The 21,896-nt window shown below is 45.9% G+C and overlaps 1 protein-coding gene across 1 annotated transcript in view; it reads right to left on the reverse strand.

Annotated features, from left to right (window-relative positions):
* The window catches only part of SLC12A8 (solute carrier family 12 member 8), a gene marked incomplete at its 3' end in the record, with an annotated part of 151,665 nt that overhangs the window by 107,810 nt on the left and 21,959 nt on the right, over positions 1 to 21,896 (reverse strand). Inside the window, exons 2-4 of the mRNA XM_080656650.1 lie at positions 20,000 to 20,146; positions 15,005 to 15,196; positions 565 to 796 (exon numbers count right to left, since the gene is read on the reverse strand). Of these exons, the coding sequence (XP_080512776.1) occupies positions 565 to 796; positions 15,005 to 15,196; positions 20,000 to 20,146 (571 nt within the window). The remainder of the gene's footprint in view (positions 1 to 564; positions 797 to 15,004; positions 15,197 to 19,999; positions 20,147 to 21,896) is intronic.

Raw genomic sequence — 21,896 nt, forward strand, 5'->3', positions numbered from 1 at the left:
CGGACACCATTTCAGGGTATTCCTGCCTGTTCATTTTCTGTCTTTAAACTTAGTTAATAGACTTGTATATTTACGTTGAAAAAAATTTTAATAAACAAAATTATAGATAATCAAACCTATATCTGCCTCCATCTCCCAAAAATGACAATTAACATTTTTTATGTTTGCATCAAGTCCTTTGAAATAATTTTTTTAAGGATGCTAGATAAAGTTAGTCCATTTTCTTCCCGATGTCCCGCTCTATTTCTTGCCCACTCCCTTAATCACCATTATGAATTTGATGTTTATCTACCCAGCTCAATGTTATTTATTGTCTTACCTAAATTTTCAGGGTTCTTATAATAGAAAGAAAACAGAAAGAAACATGGAAAATGTGCTAAGTGAAAATGTCTATGTGAGGAGGGCCTTTCTGAAGCTACATTAAGTGTAGCCTCTGAACCTGCACCAAGACATACCCACTCACCTGCCCAGAACAGCACACACTGGTAGTAGAGCATGTGGGGGATAAACTTCAAGAAAGCAGTGCAGACGCTGGAAGGCCAGCGACTGGCCTCCCAAGCTTACCTGGGTCCAGGTGGGTGAAAGAGCCCACCACGAAGTCCAGGGTGGACACGGCCAGCAGCAGCAGCAGCAGCAGCTGCAGGCGGATGATCCATTTGACACCTGCGAGGTTAATCCCCAGCAAGGCCAGAAGCACCGCGACCGAAATGCCTCGCACGGCCCAGATATTCCTGAGGCTCAGCAGATCTGAGATGGATTCAGCGAAGCCGGTGATGTACATGGCACCTGCAACACACTGACAGGCGGTTCTAGGTAGGAAGAGTCAGCCGGAGAGAAAAGCATCCAGAGCCACTGGCCAGCGCGGCCCGGCCCTCAGGACCCCGCTCACCCCTGTCAGCATGGGGCACGGGATCCAGCACGGAGTTAAACGAACCCTCCCACCCAGGAACCCTGCCTCAGCCCCATTTCTTCCCATCACCTCTCTACCATCATCCAGAGGGGAGGATGAATACCCACCCAAGCCTAGAGTTGCTGATGGTCAATGCTAACTCCCATGAACAGATCAGGGGCAGAGGATGGGATTCGGGGCCGAAGAGTCTTTGGACTTCTCTGAGTTATTCAGGAACTAATCAGAGATCCAAAACACACAGGGGCTGCCATCTCAGAGCCTGGAGGGGCACTGAAGCAAACCCGTTTTTTCTCCATTTCCTTGTAGGTCACTATTATTTTAAAAAATTATCTAAAACTTGGAAATAAGAAAAAATGTAAGCTGCACATCTTTTCAATCACATAGAATAAAGGCTACCCAAGGACTACCTCAGTGAATGTATTTAGTTCTACTCACTGTTTGCTATTGATTAAATATATTAAATGTCCCAGAATTAGTGGTTACATGTTAACGTATAGATTTTTCCCCCAGCAGAGATGCAAATAACTTCTGCCCAGTGGGACAGATCACCCAAAAGATTAGGGTTTGCTGTTCTATAAGACACTAATCCGTCTTGTGACTAACCCAGCAATCTTACCCTTACATTGATTTATGAAGTTGCCTAACTGTTAATTTATGGACTTGGTCTGTGTTCACCTAGCACCCATACCTAGCATCTCAACTGCTCGTTAACATCTTACTGGCTCCTCCATTAACTGAGTTAGATAAAATCTTTCATACATGTTTACTTTATAATTTCCTGAGAGTCACGATTTTACCTTTAAAAAGGACTTGAAACATGATCTTAAATAAATATTTGAAAATAACACCAGCCTCACTTTCCATAATTCCTCAGCCTCCTTTTCTCGTCAGCTTCATCCCTCACCATCCCCCAGGAGGCAGGTCACTCACAGCTCTGCTCTGCTGTTCTCAGAGGGAACGCATTCTACTCGGGCCTCCATCGGGTTCCTCCTCTTCCATGAAGCCTTTACATACCCCCTTTTTCTGAATAAATATGATGCTGACTACCGGTGTCATGCAATTAATTCTCTGGCCATATTCTGTTATTTAGTGCATACAAGTTTTTCTCCCCTCCACCACCAAGAATGCAAACATCTTAAAAAAACAAATATTTTTATGCTGATTGCACCTCTTAAAATCCCTGCATTTGCTACGTATGTTGCAAGCATTCAATAAACACTCTGCAATATGTTTACTTTATGAAAAGTACCCTGGGAAGCAGGAGCCGGTAATTTCCAGCCTTTTATATAAAGGCCAGAAGGTCATACAATTTCTGCATTTGCGGGGAGCTCACAAAGAGGCCCCACTGTTCACTGAGATTGGTTCACTAGACATACCAACATTGTCAGTCTTCCCCAAATTTATATTCGGCATTTCCATCTATATTTGGTTAAAGGGGGAGGGAGCCCAGTAAATGCGGGGGAAATGCAATAATCTATGAGAGGGAGACAAATGAAATGTGATAATAGATAGATGATAGATGATAGATAGATAGATAGATAGATAGATAGATAGATAGATAGATAGATAGATCTATGTTTCCTGCATTCACCTCAGAACTCAAACTTACTTTTGACTAAATACCAAGAGTGTGATGGGGATAATGGTGCTAGTTCAACAGTATGTGGGCAGGTCAACAGGATTCTTCATGGTCAATTGTGTCAGAGATTAACAAACAATTGATAAAAATGTGGTTATGATGATCATCTGTGTGGGCATCTCCTTCCCAGGCATCCAATGTCTCTGACATGCAGAGGAGGACGGCCCAACTTGAACGTGACCATTTGCATCTGGAGCTTCCAAACCGATCGCCTCTTTTTCCAGCTGGAGAACAAAATTTGCTCACATGAAGTAGGCCAAGCAGTAAACACTGCCCTCTCTCAGGTTCGTACCTGAAATCACTGTTTAGCCCAAAGAGGCCAGTAACAGAAAAAAGAAAAGGCTCTTGAGGATGCGTCAGAGAGCATAGGGGCGAGGAGCACAGACCATGGAACCATACTATCTAAGGCCAAATCCTGGAACTTAATACAAGGAAATACGAAGTTAATGAAACAGAGGGGAAAATAACAAAAGAAAGGACACAGTGAACAAAAGCTGATCTTTTCAAAGATCAATAAAATACAAGAATGAGAAAAGGAATAAACGTACTCTTACGGAAGAGAGTAAAAAAATGAAGACAAGATACCCTGGCCAGTGTGACTCAGTTGGTTGGAGCATGGTCCCCGTGCACAGAAAGGTTGCTGGTTCAATTCCCGGTCAGAGTACACACCCAGGTGTGGGTTGGGTCCCTAGTTCTTACAGGAGGTAACTGATCAATGTTTCTCTCTCTCTCTTTCCTTCTCCCTTTCTCTTTCTCTAAAATCAATTTAAAATATTTTTTAAAAAGAACGAAGACAATATGAACATGCCAGACATGATGGTACATTCACATTATACAATACTAAGTCACTAGTTTAAAAGCATGGGCTCAAATTGGCCTCGTGGGATGTCCATGACTTATTAAGTAAGAAACACAGCCAGGGAATACAGCATGAAATCTGTCCCCATTTCCATAAAAGCGAGCAGCACTTCAAAAGTCCATACACGTGTGTAGATGAGCATGGAGGAAGGTGCCTTGACAGGACACGAGGCGGTCACATGGCTACCTCGGGAGTGTGAGGGAAACTCACATGTTCTTTACCTCCCCTACGTTAACTGGTTATAAGGAATATAATTCTGTAATTTTTAAAATAATTTTATAAAGGAAAAATAAAAACAAACATATTAAGAGCACTGTTCTGTTTATGCAACAACTGCATTTGGGGACATACAACACAGTGCATCCACGAGGAGAAAAGCAGCCCAGGACCCGGGTTCCCCGCACCCAGCTCACCGCCAGCAAACCCAGACTGGCCTGAGCGCCGCCTCCCCGGGAGGGGGTGACAGCGACCACCAGCCCGTCCCAGAGCAGTCCAGCCATCCGAGGTAGTACACCTTCAACCATGACCACTCTTCGTTGGAAAACATCCTGTTGGTTTGTTTAATGGATAAACATCCCCCAAGTTTATCATATTTTAAAAATATTTTTATCTCCTCTTAAAGTTTATCATCACATGCCCTAACCGGTTTGGCTCAGTGGATAGAGCGTCGGCCTGCGGACTCAAGGGTCCCAGGTTCGATTCCGGCCAAGGGCATGTACCTTGGTTGCAGGCACATACCCAGTGGGGAGTGTGCAGAAGGCAGCTGATCGATGTTTCTCGCTCATCGATGTTTCTGACTCTCTATTCTTCTCCCTTCCTCTCTGTAAAAAATCAATAAAACATATTTAAAAAAAAAAGTTTATCATCACAGGCATTCCTTTTCCCTGTTCATTCTCCACAGAGAAACTTCTAGCCCTCTGGCACAGGAATCAGGGGGTGCCACCTCCCGCTTTAAAGAGAGAGGGTGACCTATTTTCAGGGTGTAAAACTCCCTTCCAATGCATTTTGTTTAGAAAAACTGTACCTCCACAATCACAGACATTTTTTTGTCTTTGAGAACCGACCTAGAAGACCGGGGCTGCCCCTCCACAGGCCTCCCCTTCTGACACAAAATCCCTGGTTCAAGGTTCAAGTTGGTTGACCCTATGTCCCCACAGTGAAAACCTCAGGCTTTTGTCAGGTCTTCTCTTGTACTCCACTGCTTTTGCACGGGGTCCAGCCCAGAGCACGGGAGCCACTAACAGATACCTTTCCAGGCGTCCTCAAACTACGGCCCGCGGGCCACATGCAGCCCGCCGAGGACATTTATCTGGCCCGCCAGGTGCCGCTGCCTGTCCTGCTTAGCAGCCGACTCGTCCCGGGCCCGCAGTGCGCATAGGAATTTGTCCATAGTTTTTTTTTTTTTAAATATAGTCCGGCCCTCCAACGGTCTGAGGGACAGTGAACTGGCCCCCTGTTTAAAAAGTTTGAGGACCCCTGCTTTAGACATAACGGTACAGGCTGAAGCTGGATATTTGGTGTGTGGGGTAAGCAGCCCCAAAGAAGCCCCCAGGTCCACAAAGGTGAGTGGCGCAGGGAGTGAGGAGGGGATTCCGTCCACTGTCTCTCCCATGGCCAAGGGGTCTGGTCCACACAGCAGGCCTGCCATCAACGTCTCAGAGAGATGTGGGGGAAGGGTTTGGAGGTGCAGAGCAATGAAAAATGTTTGCAAGTTTTAAAAATAATTAGTTGAAGTATTTATATCTTCTACATTTTAATGTTCTAGGAGAAGCATGTCAAACTCGCAGCCCACGGGCCGCATGCCCACAACGAATATTTTTGCAGCCCAGCAAATATAAGGTATGTAAGAAACGTTTTAATAAAAACTTCGTAAATTAATTTTTACAATATCCTGTTATACATAACTAGAGGCCCAATGCACGAAATTCATGCAAGGGGCTTGGCCCCCCGCTGCCACAGTGGCTGCCTCTGCCTCAGTCCCTGCCCGCCACGGCAGCCACCTCCTCTGCCTGCCCCCCCCCAGCCACTGCAGCCACCTCGGCCCTAGCAGGCCTGGCTTCGTCTGGAAGGTCATCCGGAAGGATGTCCAGAAGGACATCCGGTCTTATTAGCATATTACGCTTTTATTGTTATAAATTATTAATAACAAACGACAACGTTCACTAATGATTGATTACTATAATCGTGTTGCATTCATTTCCCTTATGGGCCTATGCGCAGGCACACCATTTCTCTCCACTAACATTAGCAGCAAATATTTTAGCAGCCGATTGCCACGTCATTAGTCTTGTACTGACTTGTTTGGTGTGCACAACAGGAAATATTTTGCTTTTGGAGAATAAAAAAAATAGGTCTATTTGTGTTATGCTCATTAATTTGTGCAGTTATTCAGTGTCTGGTAAGTTAATGTTCAAGAAAAAATATTAATTTTTATTAAAATGTTCTATTATTTTATGTTAATGATTACTCATTCATTTCAGCCCTTTGTATTCAGCATATCTCTATTGAAATAAGCCTATGTTTCTATGAAAATTGAAGCTTTTTTTTTTTTGTGGCCCACATAAACTTACACCTTGTTTATTTGGCCCGTGTTAGCCTTTGAGTCTGACATGCTTTTTCTAGGGCAAAGGTTTGCAAACTTCACCCCACTGGCCAAATCCTGCTCTGCCTGCTTTAGGAATAAAGTTTTATTGGAACAGAGCTGTGCCCATTTCTTCAGATTGTCTGTGGCTGTGTTTGCACTACCACAGCAGAACTGAGTAGTGTGACAGAGACATATGAGTTATAAACACTAAAATTTGTACTGGCTGGCCCTTTACAAAAGAAGCTCGCTGACCCCTTTTCTAAAGCAAACAGGCCATCTGCTCTGGCGATCATTAAAAATCAATGATTCCCTGAGCAAGCATGCCCCAAAATGAGGGCATGAGGGGTTCACAAGAATTATTATTACTTCTTCTTTCAAACTCTGGAAGAAGAAAGATCTCAAATCAATGACCTAATTGTCTATCTTAAGGAACTAGAAAAGAAGAGCAAACTAAACTCACAGCAAATAGAAGAAAACGATAAAGACTGAAGCAGAAATAAATGAAGTAGAGGCGAGAAAACCAATAGAGAAAATCATCAACACCCAATCTTGCTTCTTTGCAGACAAACCTTTGATGGACTGACCAAGCAAAACAGAGAGAAGACTCAGATTATTAAAATCAGGCATGAAAGGGAAAACGTTACTACCAATCTTACAAAAACAAAAGGATTATAAGGGAATCTGTGACACCCATGCCAATAAATAAAATAAAATAGATTAAATGGGTAAATTCCTAGAAAGACACAGACTACCAAAACTGACTCAAGAAGAAAAAGAAAATCCGGATGTGCCTATAAAAGTAAAGAGAAAGAATTTGTAATCCAAACCTCCTACAAAGAAAAGCCCCAGACCAGACAGTTTTATTGCTAAATTGTCCTAAACATCTAAAGGATTAATACCAATCCTTCACAAACACCTCCCAGTTTCATTTCATGAGGCCAGCATTGTCCTGATACCAAAACTAAACAGAGACACCACGAGAAAATTACAGACCAATATCCTTCATGAATATATTTGCAAAAATCCTCAACAAAACACTAGCAAATGGACCCCAGCAGCATAGTAACAGGATTATGCAGCAACCACGCCCTGCTCAAGAGCCCTAGCCCAGGGCAGCAGCTGATGAAGCAGAGGCACAGGAGGCACCAACAGGGGGTGGGGGGCAAAGGAGTTTCTGACCGAGGCCCGAACGAAAAGCAAGCAAAGCAAGCAGGGAAGCGGATGTGATAGCCACTCGCAGTAGCTGCCAGTGATCAGAAGACATCTTGTGAACATCTTTTCCTCCAAGTCAGCCCATGTACAGGAGAATCGGCATCCTACTGCTCTCCCTCTGTGATGGGTCCTTCCCACCCATTCGGCGCTGGTCCCTCGTCTGTGGTATCTGCTTCAAGAGGCAAAGTTGTTGCCTACTCAGGGAGCGAGAAAGTGTCCATCTTGCAGCCTGCTCAGCTTTAAATAGCAGAAAAGTAAAAAATCAATGTATAAATCCCCAGGGCAGTAAAATAAACTGGCTGGTTATTACTCACCTTCCAAGCCACTATGCTTCAAGATCTCTCTCACACTTCTGGTCAAGATGGCAGCGTAGGTAAATGCCGTGCTGGCCTTCTCCCACGACCACATCACATTTGCCACTAAACTACAGAACAACCATCACTGAGAACTGCCTGAAGTCTCGGTGAACATAGTCCTCTAACTAAGGATACAGAGAAGCCACATAGAGACTGGTGGGAGGAGCAGAGGCATGGACCAGGCTAGTCCCACACCCAGGTGTGATGGTTAAAAATCAGGATTTCTCAGCCAGTGAGGTCCTCCCTGAGGAGCCAGGGGTCCCAGCCCCAGACCAGACTCCTCAGCCCAGGGTTCCAGGGCCAGGAAGAGAAGTCCCCATAACTTCTGGCTGTGAAAACCAGCAGGGATTGTGGCTGAGACAGTGGCTGCTAGAGTCCCAGGTGTTCCTCGTAAAGGGCCTGGCATGGACTTACTCGGACTCACCCACGCTGAGCCCCAGCTCTGGGGCAGCAGCTCAAAATGCGCCAGGAACACACAGGGAAGAACTGAACTACCTGGCATCAAGGTGAGGGCTGGAGGGGCAGCTTTGTCCCAGACAGAAGTGCTGGCAGAGGCCATTGTTCCCTTGATGAGCCCTCACGCTGCTAGCACAGGCGGGCCCCATATCTGAGTCTCCATCAACCTGGCTAACACTGTTCACTCGCCTTAGTGATTCCCTGAAACTCCACCCCACCCAAGAGTTTACAGTGGCTTTTCCATACAAACGGCCTGTCTTGGTTCTAACTGCCAACTTTCCTAAAATCTCTCAAAGGTTCACCAACCCCAAACAAGCAGCACTGGCCTGAGCATGCCCCACATCTCTCGCTAAGTCACCTCAAACCCGGCACCAGGGGCAGCCAGCCTGGGTTTGTAGCTCAGCCTCTCTTAGATGCCTCTTAGCCCAGCACAAGCGGGACCATCTGCGGGTCACTTTGTAGCTCATACCAGGTGGCCCCAAGCAGAGCAAAGGCAGCAGCTGACCTTGGCCTGCACCAGATTCCCTCCAAAAAAGCCCCAGAACCAACACACCCCATGGCCAGCTTCAGATCATAACAGAGCATCACTTAACGACTTCCACAAATGACGCACCCAAAGGGTGCACTCGGCAGGCACCAGAGTTCCACTAAAGTGATTCCTGCTCCCTGGGTGAGCCCTGCAGAAGGCTACTTTGTTATAGTCACACCCAGTTCTCACAGCCAATCAGCTTAAGGGTCAATCCCTCCCATTGGCATGCCAACAACAACCAAGACTCAACTACAACAGGAAGGAACATACAACCCACACAAGGGACTCACCTGGAGCACCCGGCTCAAGTGACTAGGGACTGCACCACTGGACCCCACGGGACACCTCCTACATAAGGCCACTCTACCAAGACTGGGAGATAAGAGGCTTTACTTAATACAAAGAAACAAACACAGGGAGGCCACCAAAATGAGGAGGCAGAGAAACATGTCCCAAATGAAAGAATAGGACAAAACTCCAGAAAAAGAACTAAACAAAATGGAGACAAGCAATCTACCAGACACAGAGATCAAAAGATTGGTTATAAAGAAAAACAAAACAAAACACACATTAGTTATAAGGATGCTCAATGAACTCAGTGAGAACTTTAGCAAAGAGATAAGAAACATAAAAAAAAGGAGATAGAAAATGTAAAAAAGAATCAGTCAGAAATTAAGAATACAATAACTGAAATGAAGAATACATACATTAGAGGGAATCGACAGTAGATTAGATGAAGCAGAGGATCAAATCAGCTATTTGGAAAAGAAGGTAGCAGAAAACACCCAATCAGAGCAGGAAAAAGAAAGAGGAATAAAAAAATTTGAGGATAGTTTAAGGGGCCTCTGGGATAACATCAAGCATACCAACATTCACACCATGGGGGTACCAGAAGGCAGTGAGAGAGAGCAAGGAATTAAAACCTATTTGAAGAATAATGGCAGCCATCAATGTTTCTTTCACTAACCTGCTGTAGAAAATAGACATACAAGTCCGGGAAGAGCAGAGGGTCCCCAAAAAGATGAACCCAAAGAGACATCATAATTAAAATGGCAAAGGTTAAAGACAAAGAGAGAATGTTAAAGCAGCAAGAGAAAAGCAGTTAGTTACCCACAGGGAAGCTCCCATAAGATTGTCAGCTGATTTTTCAACAGAAATTTTGTAGGCCAGAAGGGAGTAGCACGAAATATTCAAAGTGTTGGAAAACAAGGACCTACAGCTAAGATTACTCTATCCAGCAAGGCTATCACTCAGAATCAAATGACAGATAAAGAGCTTCCCAGGCAAGAAAAAGAAAAAGCTTAAGGAGTTCATCACCACCAAACCTGTATCATAAAAAAATGTTAAAGGCACCTCTCTGAAATCAATAAAAAAATATTTTTTAAGAAAAGATAAAAAACATGGATAATAAAATGGCAATAATTACATATCTATCAATAATTATTTAAATGTAAATGGATTAAATGCTCCAATCAAAAGACATATGGTGGGAGAGGATCCAAGATGGAGGTGTAGGTAAACACCTAAACTGCTGCCTCGCACAACAATTTCAAAACTACAACTAAAAGACAAAACGTTTATCACCCAGAACCACGGGAAAGCTGGCTGAGTGGAAGTTCTACAACTAGAAGGAAATAGAAAAGAGTATTGAGACGTGCACAAGCGCTGAAAAGCTGAGGTACGGAGGCGCATGAATCGGGCTGGCGGCGGGCGACTGGGAGCGCTGCTTTTTTCAACCCGAAGGGAGAAAAGCTCCTGATTACTCTGAACTCCAGTTTCTGGGGAGACGCGGGGGACCCAAACTCCTAAGGGGAGAAGCTGGACTGTCTGCCATCGGGTCGGAAAGTGAGGGTGGCTTGCTTGCAGGGCTGCGCACAGGAATAATTGTTTACTGCGCTGGGGCATGGGGCGCGGGGACGCGGTCAGAGACGCAGAGCCGGCTAACTGGCAGCCATCGCTGTTTGCCACACCCTAGCCTAGTGATGCCCTGAGACCCTGCCCCGCACAACCTACAAACCCACCCAAGCTCCAAACAGTGGCTTTAGCATATGAATGGCCTGCCCTATCGCAGCTTAACCTAGCAAACTTGCAGCCCGGGTCAGACAGCTCCAAAACCTCCAAACCCCAAGCAAAGAGGAGAAAACTGTAGTTCTCGCTGTAGCTCCTGCTGGGTGGCCTCAGACAGTAGCTGACCTGCACCCCATTGGAGATCCAGAAGCCAGTGAACCTAGTGGTCAGTGTGAGACACCAGATTTCAACTCCTCACATTCATAAGTGACACATTCAAGAGGCAGACTCAGTGAGCACCAAAGCCCCACTGAAACAAGTCCTGCACCATAAGTGTGTTTCCAGCACAGCAGTTCTTCCTTCATAGACACAGCGGGTCCTCACAGCCAATTGGCCTGGAGGTCAATTCCTCCCAGTGTACCAACAGCAATCAAGGCTTAACTACACCAAGACTTTGCACTCAGCCCACAAAGGGGTGTACCAAGAGCGTCCACCTCAGGTGATTGGGGAGGCTGAGCTACTGGCCCCTATAGGTCACCTACCACACAAAGCCACTCCATCAACACAGGGAAGCAGCAAAATGCGGAGACAAAGAAACATGTCACGAATGAAAGAAATGGAGGAAAGTAAACTACTGGACGACATAGAGTTCAGAACCACATTTATAAGGTTACTCAAGAATCTTCTAAAAACCGCTGAGGAACTTGATGAGACCTTTAAGGATCTTAATGAGCATGCCAAAAAAAATGGAAAAGGACCAGTCAGAAATTAAGCATACACTGTCTAAAATAAAGAATATGCAGAAACTCAACTGTAGATCAACGTACCCCAAGAATCAAACCAAAGATCTGAAATATGAGGAAACAAAAAACACCCAACCAGAAAAACAAAAAGAAAAAATCCAAAAATATGAAGATAGTGTAAGGAGCCTCTGGGACAACTTTAAGCGTACCAACATCCGAATTTTTGGGGTGCCAGAAGAAGAGAAAGAGCAAAATACTGAAAACCTATTAGAAGAAATAATGACAGAAAACTTTCCCTACCTGGTGAAAGAAATAGACTTGCAAGTTCAGGAAGCACACAGAACCCCATACAAGAGGAATCCAAAGAGGACCACACCAAGACACATCATAATGAAAATGCCAAGGGCAAAAGACAAAGAGAGAATCTTGAAAGCTGCAAGAGAAAAACGGTTAGTTACCTACAAGGGAGTACCCATATGACTGTCAGCTGATTTCTCGGCAGAAACTATGCAGGCCAGAAGGGAGTGGCAAGAAATATTCAAAGTGATGAACAGCAAGAACCTACAACCAAGATTACTCTACCCAGCAAAGCTATCATTCAGAGTTGAAGGTCAGATAAAGAGCTTCACAGACAAGAAAAAGCTAAAGGAGTTCATCACCACCAAACCAGGATTACATGATATGCTGAAGGGTATTCTTTAAGAAGAGGAAGAAGAAGAAAAAGGTAAAGATAAAAATTATGAACAACAAAATGACATCAAATACATACCTACCAACAAGTGAATCTAAAAATCAAGTGAATAAAAAATCTGATGAACAGAATGGACTGGTGAATATAATAGAATCAGGGACATAGAAAGGGAGAGGACTGACAATTCTCAGGGGGAAGGGGGTGTGAGGGGTGCGGGAAGAGATTGGACAAAAATCTTACACCTATGGATGAGGACAGTGGTGGGGGGTAAGGGCATGTGGTGGGGTGGGGAATCAGGTGGAGGGAAGCTATGGGGGAAAAAAAAGAGGAACACCTGTAATAATCTGAACAATAAAGATTTATTTAAAAAAACAAAAAACAAAAAAGACAAAAAAAAGACATATGGTGGCTGAATGGATAAGAAAACAAGACACATACATGTGCTGCCTACGAGAGACTCACTTCAGATCAAAATATACACAGACTAAAAGTCAAAGGATGGACAAAGATATCGCATGCACATGGAAACCAAAGGAAAGCTGGAGTAGCAATACTTACATGAGACGAAGTAGACTTTAAAATAAAAGGTACAACAAGAGAGAAAGAAAGAACCCAGCAATTCCACTTCCAGGTATTTATCTGAAGAAACCCAAACACTAATTTAAAAAGACATATGCACCCTGGCCAGTGTGGCTCATTTGGTTGGAGTGTCGTCCAGTACACCAAAAGGTAGTGGGTTTGTTCCTGGTCAGGGCACATACCCAGGTTAGGGGTTCAGTCCCCAGTCAGGGCTTGTGAGGGAGGCAGCCAATCGATGTTTTTCTCTCTCTTTCCCTCCCTCTCTTTAAGATCAATTTTTTTAAAGAAAGACATATGCATCCCTATGTTCATTGCAGCATTGTTTACAATAGCCAAGATATGAAAGTAATCTAAATGTCCATCAATAGACAAATAGATAAAGAAGTGGTATATATATACAATGGAATATTACTCAGCCATAAAAAAGAGTGAAATCTTAGCATCTACAACAACATGGATGGACCTCCTAGACTGATTATGCTAAGGGAAATAAATCATACAGAGAAAGACTAATACCATATGATTTCACTTATACGTGGAATCTAAAAAACAAAATAAACAAAACAGAAACAAACTCATAGATACAGAGAACATTTTGATGGTTGCCAGATGGGAGGTGAGTTGGGCAGATGGGTATAAAAGGGGAAGGGACTAAGATGTGGGAATTGCCAGTTTTTAAAAACAGCCACAGGGATGTAAAGTACAGCATAGGGAATCTATATATATAAAAAGCTAATATGCAAAGTGTCTCCAGGGAAATTCAACCGGGAGACTAGGAGTTCTATCACTAGCTAGGACATGCACTGACCACCAGGGGGTGACGCAGAACGAAGGAAGGCCCCGATCGGCCCTGATTGCCAGCCAGGCCTAGTTACCCTACCCGTGCATGAATTTCATGCACCAAGCCTCTAGTATAGCCAATAATCTATAATAATAAAAGCATAATATGCAAATCGACTGAACGCCCTAACAGCAGAACGAACATCCGGACAACCATGCTATGACACACATGGCGCCAGGCCAGCCAAGGCAGGTGTGATGTGATTGGTTGGGGGCCCCACCATTGCCCCACGATCGCCCCGCAGGGGAAGGCCCAGGCCACCGACTGGTGGGCTGTGGCAGATGGGCAGGGCCTCCCTCTGCGGGGCAATGGATCGTGGGGCTCCCGGACTGCGAGAGGGCACAGGCTGGGCTGAGGGACCCCCCCACACACACCCCAGTGCACGAATTTCATGCACCGGGCCTCTAGTATTGTAATAACTATGTATGGTGTCAGATGGGTACTAGACTTATCCACGTGATCACTTTGTAAGTTTTATAAATGTCTACTCACTATGTTGTACACCTGAAACTAATATAATGTTGTATGTAAACTGTAATTAAAAAGTTAAAAATTATTTAAAAATAAATAAAAATGACAATGGCAACAAAAAGATCTTTCTCTAGTAAAGGCAAGTGGTTTTTAAGAGTGCAGTGACATTCTGTGTGCCTTCCATGCATTGGTCCCCCCCCCCACCCCACACACACACACACAACTTTGTGCTTTGGAGAATCAAATGTATTTATGCTAAAATACCCTGCCCCTGCTGCTTAAAAATAAAAGAAACAAAACCGATGCTTTCTTTGAAGAGACTCTTGTAGTCTTACTTAGACAAATTCTTTTCATTAAGCTGTTTTTTCAACCACCCACCACCCTTTGCACAATCATAAAAGCCTTTTCCATGCTAAGAAGTGCCAACAAAGAGTTGCTTCTTAATGTCTGCACTTGTTTCCTCTATATAAAAGGAAACAGAGGTCTCCATCCCTGTGTTCCATCTAAAGAAACCTCGTATTTCTCCCTGCTCGCTGGTTTTCTGAGAACCTCTGGCCACCCTGGCAATGTGGCCTCATTAGTATTCTCCTTCTCAGACAGGCATCCACACAGGGGGCTTCCAGCCTCCTGGGAAGGCCTCAAGCTATCAATGCATGAGAGCTCCAGCTCATTTGAGAAGTGCCTGCTGCAAGGGAAGTCCTCTGGCATAGGCAAGATCTCCCCTCCTCAGAACAAAGTGCCTCAGGAACCAGGCCATCCAGCTGCCACCTGGGCTCCAGCCACTGCTGTGCACTCACCTCCCTAGAATGGGCAGCAGGAAAGGTTCCAGCCCAGCCCCTGCCTCCCTGTTCACATCAGGACTCCATGAGGCAGGCCTAGTGGAGAGCAAGGACCATTGACTAAGGGTCAGGGCCTGGATGGTGGGCTGGGCTCTGCCGCTGAATTCCCTTTCAGAGTTCCAGTCTTACCATCTATAAAATGGGGGCAATTGTCCCACCCTCATCTCTCCCCAGGTCAAGTGAGAATGTGGATGAGAAGATGGTGGCAAACAGTAGGCAAGGGAAGAGATGCCACACATGCTGGAGGCCTCGGGACACAGTTCCCCTGCCCCAGCAGCCCGGGCTCACCTGTCCAAACACATAGAGTAGCCCGATGGTGCCTCCAGTCTGCCCGCCCAGGACCGAGGAGATCATGGAGTAGACACCACCACTGCCAACGCCACAGTGCACCCCGACTCCGATGCCAGACAGCACGGTGACGAGGGCCACCAGGATGACGAAGGACACCAGAAACATGCCCATGAGCACTCCCGTGTTTCCCTGCAGAACAACAAGGAGCAAGGTCAGGGTTAGGATAAGGAGGCCCCGCCAGATGCAGCCCCTCGAAGGAGCATTGACCACCTCTTCCCCCTACCCCAGAGGTGGGGCAAGTGCCGCTCCACTAGTAGTAAGGCCAGATGAAGGGAAATGTCCTTGCTTCAGATTCTTCAATGACTTCCCATCATCCCCCACAGAGTAAAGTCAAAGCTACGTAATACACTGATGGGGCCCCTCCTACTCTGTTCCCTCTCCCCCTCCCCAGTCCCTCTCATCCCTTTGCCAACAAAACCCCCCCATTCACGCTGTGCCCCAGCCTGAAGTCACATGTTCTCTCCCCAGCAACCCTCACCATGCTGATCCCCTGCCTCGAATGCTTTTCCTGCTCAATTCCTTGCCAGGTTCCCTCCAGCACATCCTTTAGGACTCAGTGCTGAGGGGTTTCCTCCTTCAGGAAGCTGTCGTGTACCCCTGCTCTGGGCTCCCACAGCACCCACGACTTAGTCCTCATCACAGTGCTTACACACCGAGTCTGTCTCCAAGTCAGTCTTTCCCTCTGGGCTGTGAGCTCCGAGGCAGCAGGATTGTGTTTTGTGCAGAGTTTCTCATTTTGCTGATTTTGTATTTTTAATGAAATTATATCATTACTTTTTCCTTTGTGCGTGCTTTTAAATTGTCTTCACGTGATAATAAAATACCCTGCACCAATCTTTAAGTCTCCATGACAAAACTACCACTTTAACATTTTCCGAATTATAAATATACTGCCAAATTATTCTTTAGTTACTATTGTCTATTTAAAAAATCAGTTGGGCATGACCTCTACCTGCTTTAATTGTATGCCATCTCCTAGAAGCTGTACCTGATTTTTGGCATCTCACATTTGCCTTTTCTTCCATGATCAAATATAATTTTTCAGGTAAAACTAATGTCAGAACTGAAAAATAGATCACTTTAGGGCAAAAGGGTGTATTTGTGTGGTAGAAGCCTCAAAGACAGCCCCACTGATCCCCAACTACAGGCACTCCAGTCCTTGTGTAATCGCCTCACCTTGAGTGCGGGCTAGACCCAATGACTCACTTTTAATGAACAGAATATTTCAGAAGTAATGGGATGTCACTTCTGAGATGAAGATATAAAAAGACTGTGGCTTTGCCATGGCCAGTGTGGCTCAGTGATTAGAACATCAGCCCTCACACCAAAGGGTGGTGGGTTTGATTCCTGGTCAAGGGCAAGTACCTGGGTTGCAGGTTCAATCCCCCACCTCAGTCGGGGCATGTGCAGGAGGTATCAATTGATGTGTCTCTCTCACATCAATCTCTCTCTTTCTCTCTCTCTCTCTTCCACTTCCGCCCTTTCTCTCTCTCTCTAAAATCAATGGGAAAAAATATCTTTGGGTGAGGATTAACAACAACAAATTAAAAGACTGTGGCTTTCTTCTCCAGTGCTTGCTCTCTCACACTCTCTCAGATTTCGGCCCTGGGGGAAGCAGGCTGCATGGAATGAGGCAACCTTGTGAAGAGGCCCACAGTACAAGGCCTGTCAACAACTACACAAGTGATCTTGAAAACGGTCCTGCCCCAGTAACGCCTTCAGATGAGACTGCAGCCCTGACTGACAGCTCAACTATGACTCCATGACAGACTGAGCAGGAGGCACCCAGCTCCTGAACACAGAAGCTATAACATAACATAAATGACAGGATGACATATTCATTGCTCTAAGCTGCTAAGTGTTGGGGTAGTTAGTTATGCAGCAATAGATGGTTAATACAACTTGTGCTTTCACTTTGGGGATAGAACTGACACCTCTTGATAGCCAGTTCTCAAAAAAATAACCCACTGAGAGCATTCAGGGGAGGCCCTTGGACATCAGAACAGAGAGAGGCTACCCTTCTCTCCTTCTACCATTCCAGAACCATCCCCTGCAGGAAGCAGAGCCCTGCGGCCCAGGCTGTCACTGGCCAGGCCTTATTCGGCCACAGTGGTCAGTGGTGGACCTCCCTTGGACACAGGCTGGAGAGATGCTGGCAGTGAGGTGGCCCACGGGAAGGGGCACAAACAGAGGTCAACCCCAGACACCTGAGACTGCCGCCAGGATGACAAGTCTGACCTGGAGACTGTGTTTTTGTAAGTGGGAGCCCCTGTAAGTTTGGGACACGGGTGAAGGGCATGAATTCTTAGTATCCACACCAGGGAGGTTGCTGACTCAGCCCTAAGCTTTCCACGCATAAGTAAAGAAAAAATCCGACCCACACTGGATATGGTTAAGGCTGAACCCTGGGCCAAGGACTTTTTAAAAGGATGCTTCTACTTTATTTTTAATTCTCACCATTACAAATATTGGATTCTACAAGACCATAGTTAAAACTCTTTAGTGTGGCATATCAATTTAAATACACACAAGGGCTAGGTAAAAAAAAATCAATTTTGGCCCTAACCGGTTTGGCTCAGTGGCTAGAGCGTCGGCCTGCGGACTCAAGGGTCCCAGGTTCGATTCCGGTCAAGGGCATGTACCTTGGTTGTGGGCACATCCCCAGTAGGGGATGTGCAGGAGGCAGCTGATTGATGTTTCTCTCTCATAGATGTTTCTAACTCTCTATCCCTCTCCCTTCCTCTCTGTAAAAAATCAATAAAATATATTTAAAAAAATCAATTTTGGGCTCTCTGATATTAAATTAAAATTTATCTGAACATATGAAGGATGAAACTTAAAAAACCTAAATGATAAAAAGTTCACAGTTAAATATTCATTGATAGGTCTGTTGCCTTTATCATAAACAATAAATATATCATTAAGAATGCAACTATTTTTGAGTCTGCAAGTCAGATGTTATCAAGCAAACTGCAATATAGGATCCATAATCCTTTTAAATATTTAACTCAAAGACCAATTGGAAAATTCAATAAACTTTAATTTTCCAAATGTTCTCAGAAAGAATTATCAGAAGCATCCTCCTGTTATAAAACACAGTTGGATAATCCATTTACCTCAAATGAACCTCGTGTGTGTGCTGTGAGCTGGCAATGAAAGACTCTGATCTTTTATGGACAGGAAGCTCAGGGAGTCGGACAAGGGCTTAGGACGGTCTGGCCTAAGCCAGGCCTCCTGAGGGGGTAAGAACCTCACACCCCCCAGAATCTGCCTACATGGTGGTTAGTTTTATATATCAACTTGGCCAAACTATGGTGGCTGGTTGGTCAAGTGCTAGTCTAGAATTTGCTATAAAGTATTTTTAAGATGTAATTAACATTTGTAATCAGTTGACTTTCAGGAGATTTCCTTCCATAATATGGGTGTGCCTCATGCAATCAGCTAAAGGCCTTAAGCACAAAGACTAGGGTTTCCCAAAGAAGGAATTCTGTCTCCAAACAGCAACATAGAAATTCTGCCTGCGTTTCCAGCCTTTGCACTCAAGCCTGCAACTTCAGTTCTCACTTGAATCTTGCTTGTCCTACAGATTTTGGACTTGCCAGCCCCATAATCATGTGAGTCAATTCTTTAAAATAAATATTGCCCCCCCCCTTCTCTCTTTCCATATATACATATATTTATATGGAGAGAGAAAGAGAGAGAGAGAGAGAGAGAGAGAGAGAGATACAGTTTCTCTGGAGAACCCTAATATATTCTACACCTTGAATGGCCCCCTCTCTCTTTTCACCTGTCCAGTCCAGCTCACCTTTCAACACCTGGTTTAACCACATCTCCAGGAAGCTCCCTGGACACCTCAGCAACCTTATATTCACAGTCTTTTCCACTCCTGGAGATTTAATGTTGCTTTGAGAACTCTCTTGAATTCCTGATGTAAAATCTAACCACTATGGCTGTTAGCTCACCAGGGAAAGGAACAGGGTCTTATATTTTGCAATCTTACTGGCATGTAGTGCCTGACACACAGTAGGTGCTCATCAGTGATTCCTGATAGACTGGCCTTTTGTTCTGAGAAGGCTGTTGAGTTCACTGAAGTCTGAGGGAGACGGCACTGTGTGAAGGGCTGATACCTGCTCAGGACATACATCTACCTGGAAGGTCACAGGATGCTCTCACATGAGACATAAAAAAGAGGCCCTTGTTCCATCTACAGAGGAAGACAAACTAACCCCCATGGTCTCATGCAAAAGGCGTGCCTCAGGTAATCTGGCCCTGAGTGTAAGCAGCATGCACCTCTGACCAAGCCTCTCTGTGCATGGGGTGTAGTGGGGGAGGCAACCACATAGGTAGAGGAGCTGGTACCACCAGGAGCTGGCACCAGACGAGTGGAAGAATACCAGGAAAGCTGGAGAGGGTCACACACTGCCCACAAACTTACCTCTCTTTGACCCATCTCTAGTCCCCGCTACGATGTGCACCGAACTCTGCGCTCATATTCAGTAGTTAAGTCCATGGTGAGGCTGGCATTGAAACCTCTGTGGGAGGCCTATCTTAAAAGCAACGTAACTATTCCATGTACGTGCTTCTTGCTTCATGTTTCTGGAGCATCTGTGCTTCAGGAATCTGTTGCCTGCACCAGGGATGCCCAAGAGCCGTGGTCGGCAAACTGCGGCTCGCGAGCCACATGCGGCTCTTTGGCCCCTTGAGTGTGGCTCTTCCACAAAATACCACGGCCTGGGCGAGTCTATTTTGAAGAAGTGGTGTTAGAAGAAGTTTAAGTTTAAAAAATTTGGCTCTCAAAAGAAATTTCAATCGTTGTACTGTTGATATTTGGCTCTGTTGACTAATGCGTTTGCCGACCACTGCCCAAGAGTGACAGAGCTTCCCATGTCACCGGCCCACAAGAGACTCCAGGGCCACCAAGCCATCACTCACCACCAGCCAGCCGGTCCTCAAGAAAAGGACGACCCCAAAAATGTTGATCATGCAGGACGTGAACACGCCATCCCAGGTCCCGAACAGCACTGGCTCCCATACGAACAGCTGGACCTTCCACCAGGGCTCGGGCTGGGCCAGGACCCCCTGGGACAGAGCACAGAGTCAGCTCAGCACCAAAGAGGGTCAGGGAGGGGAAGGGCGGGAAGGGAAGTAGATCAGGAGGAGGTAGGAGAACTCAGCTTTAAAATATTCCCATCTTGTGCCACAGAGCAGGCTGGCATGCACACAGACAGAATCTTGAAGGTTGAGTCTGCAAAGGGTCCCTGTTCTCTCCTCATGGCAGCAATTCCTGTACCATGTGTAGCAGAGACTAGTGGTTCAGCAAACATGGTCCCTTTCCTTCTGGCCACTCCGCTGGCGATATTTCCCAGTCTCCTTGCAGGGAGGTGTGGCCTGTGACTGCGTTTGGCCCCGGGGATACAGGTCAAAGTGCTGTTGCCACTTCTAGGTGAGAGTGGGACTCTGGTTCCCGCCCAGGCAGTGGTCATGAGCTCTGGGTAATGCCACTGTCCCTTACAGCCCTCCAGTCCTGGGGACAGCAGCCTCCGGCACTTCCTAATCTTTGGGTAGCCTTACTTTACATCTTTTGCTCCTCTGGTCCTTCTAATACCTCTGTAATGAATTCTGTCTATCAAATTCCCTGTTTAAAATACCTAGAGTGGTTTCTGTTTTCCTGACTGAACAGGCTTCTAAGTCATCCTATTGGCAGTTGTCTAGAATCAGAGGCTGATAAGGAGTTGAACAGTCACCTTCCTCATTTCTCCAATTCAAAAATAATGAAGGCACGCAACGCTCAAATGGAAACTCTACTAGAAAGACTAAACCTTGTGGAAATACTAAAATGATCTTAAAACCAGGAGCAACTCATGCTGCGAACTGCTCTCACAGCGGCTTTGTAATTAAATCAGCTGTGAGCGGAGTCCTCCTACACCCTCAACGACAGTGACTCTCACCGGGAAAGCTCCGAGAACCACTGTGAACCCGTGTGCAGTGCGTCTAACTGCTGTGTGCATGTGACCTCTCAACACAGTGAAAGGGCAGAGAAACCACGAGGGCAGGGACATCGTCTAAGGTCGGAGTCACGGGCACGGAGTGGCTGAGAACAATGGATGTGTGTGATCCAGGCCAGAGCCGGGGGCAGCTATACTCGGTCAAACACAAAGGAGGGGCTCCCAGCTCCTCGTTCCTCGTTATATCCACACGCTCCCTGGCCAAGGAATCCTCAGGATGTCACTGAAGCCACAGGGCCGGAGGGGCCAGGGGGCTCCTGGACGGCCCCATCCGCCCCGACCCCAGCTGAAACGCCTTTCATCTGTGTGCATTTCTGCTCCTCGTTCTGTCTTTCACAAACCACAGAAGAGGAATCTCCGAAAGTCAATCAATGTGAGCGCAGTGATCGTGACTCAAAGCTAGGACCCTGCCAACACGTGCGTGTCCTTGACCGAACAGTACCGGTACCAAGGGACCTGTGTGCTGAATGCAGGATTGTTTCCCAGGATCCTAATCTCAAAATTCAGGACACGGTCCAACTTCCTGTCTCTGCGTGTGCTCAGCTTCCCACCCGTGGCTTGTTACAGGCCTGCTCTTTTTATTAGACACAGTAATAACAACGGCAACTCTCAGCCACAAAGAGTCCTCATTGAGAGAGTGCTTTCAGCTTCCACATCAATCCCTCCTTTGATCCTAACCACACCCCTGGGAGGGAGGCGGCAGGGAGAAGGGCCGGCCGGCTGTTCATATAACCAAGGAAAGAGCATCTGCAAGACAAGACGCCACTGCCCAGGCCACACAGGGCTTTGGATCCTGCGGTCCACACTGTAAACTCTGGACCTGG

Source organism: Plecotus auritus (genome assembly GCF_963455305.1).
Source record: "Plecotus auritus genome assembly, chromosome: 2".
In the NCBI taxonomy this organism is placed as follows: Eukaryota; Metazoa; Chordata; class Mammalia; order Chiroptera; family Vespertilionidae; genus Plecotus; species Plecotus auritus.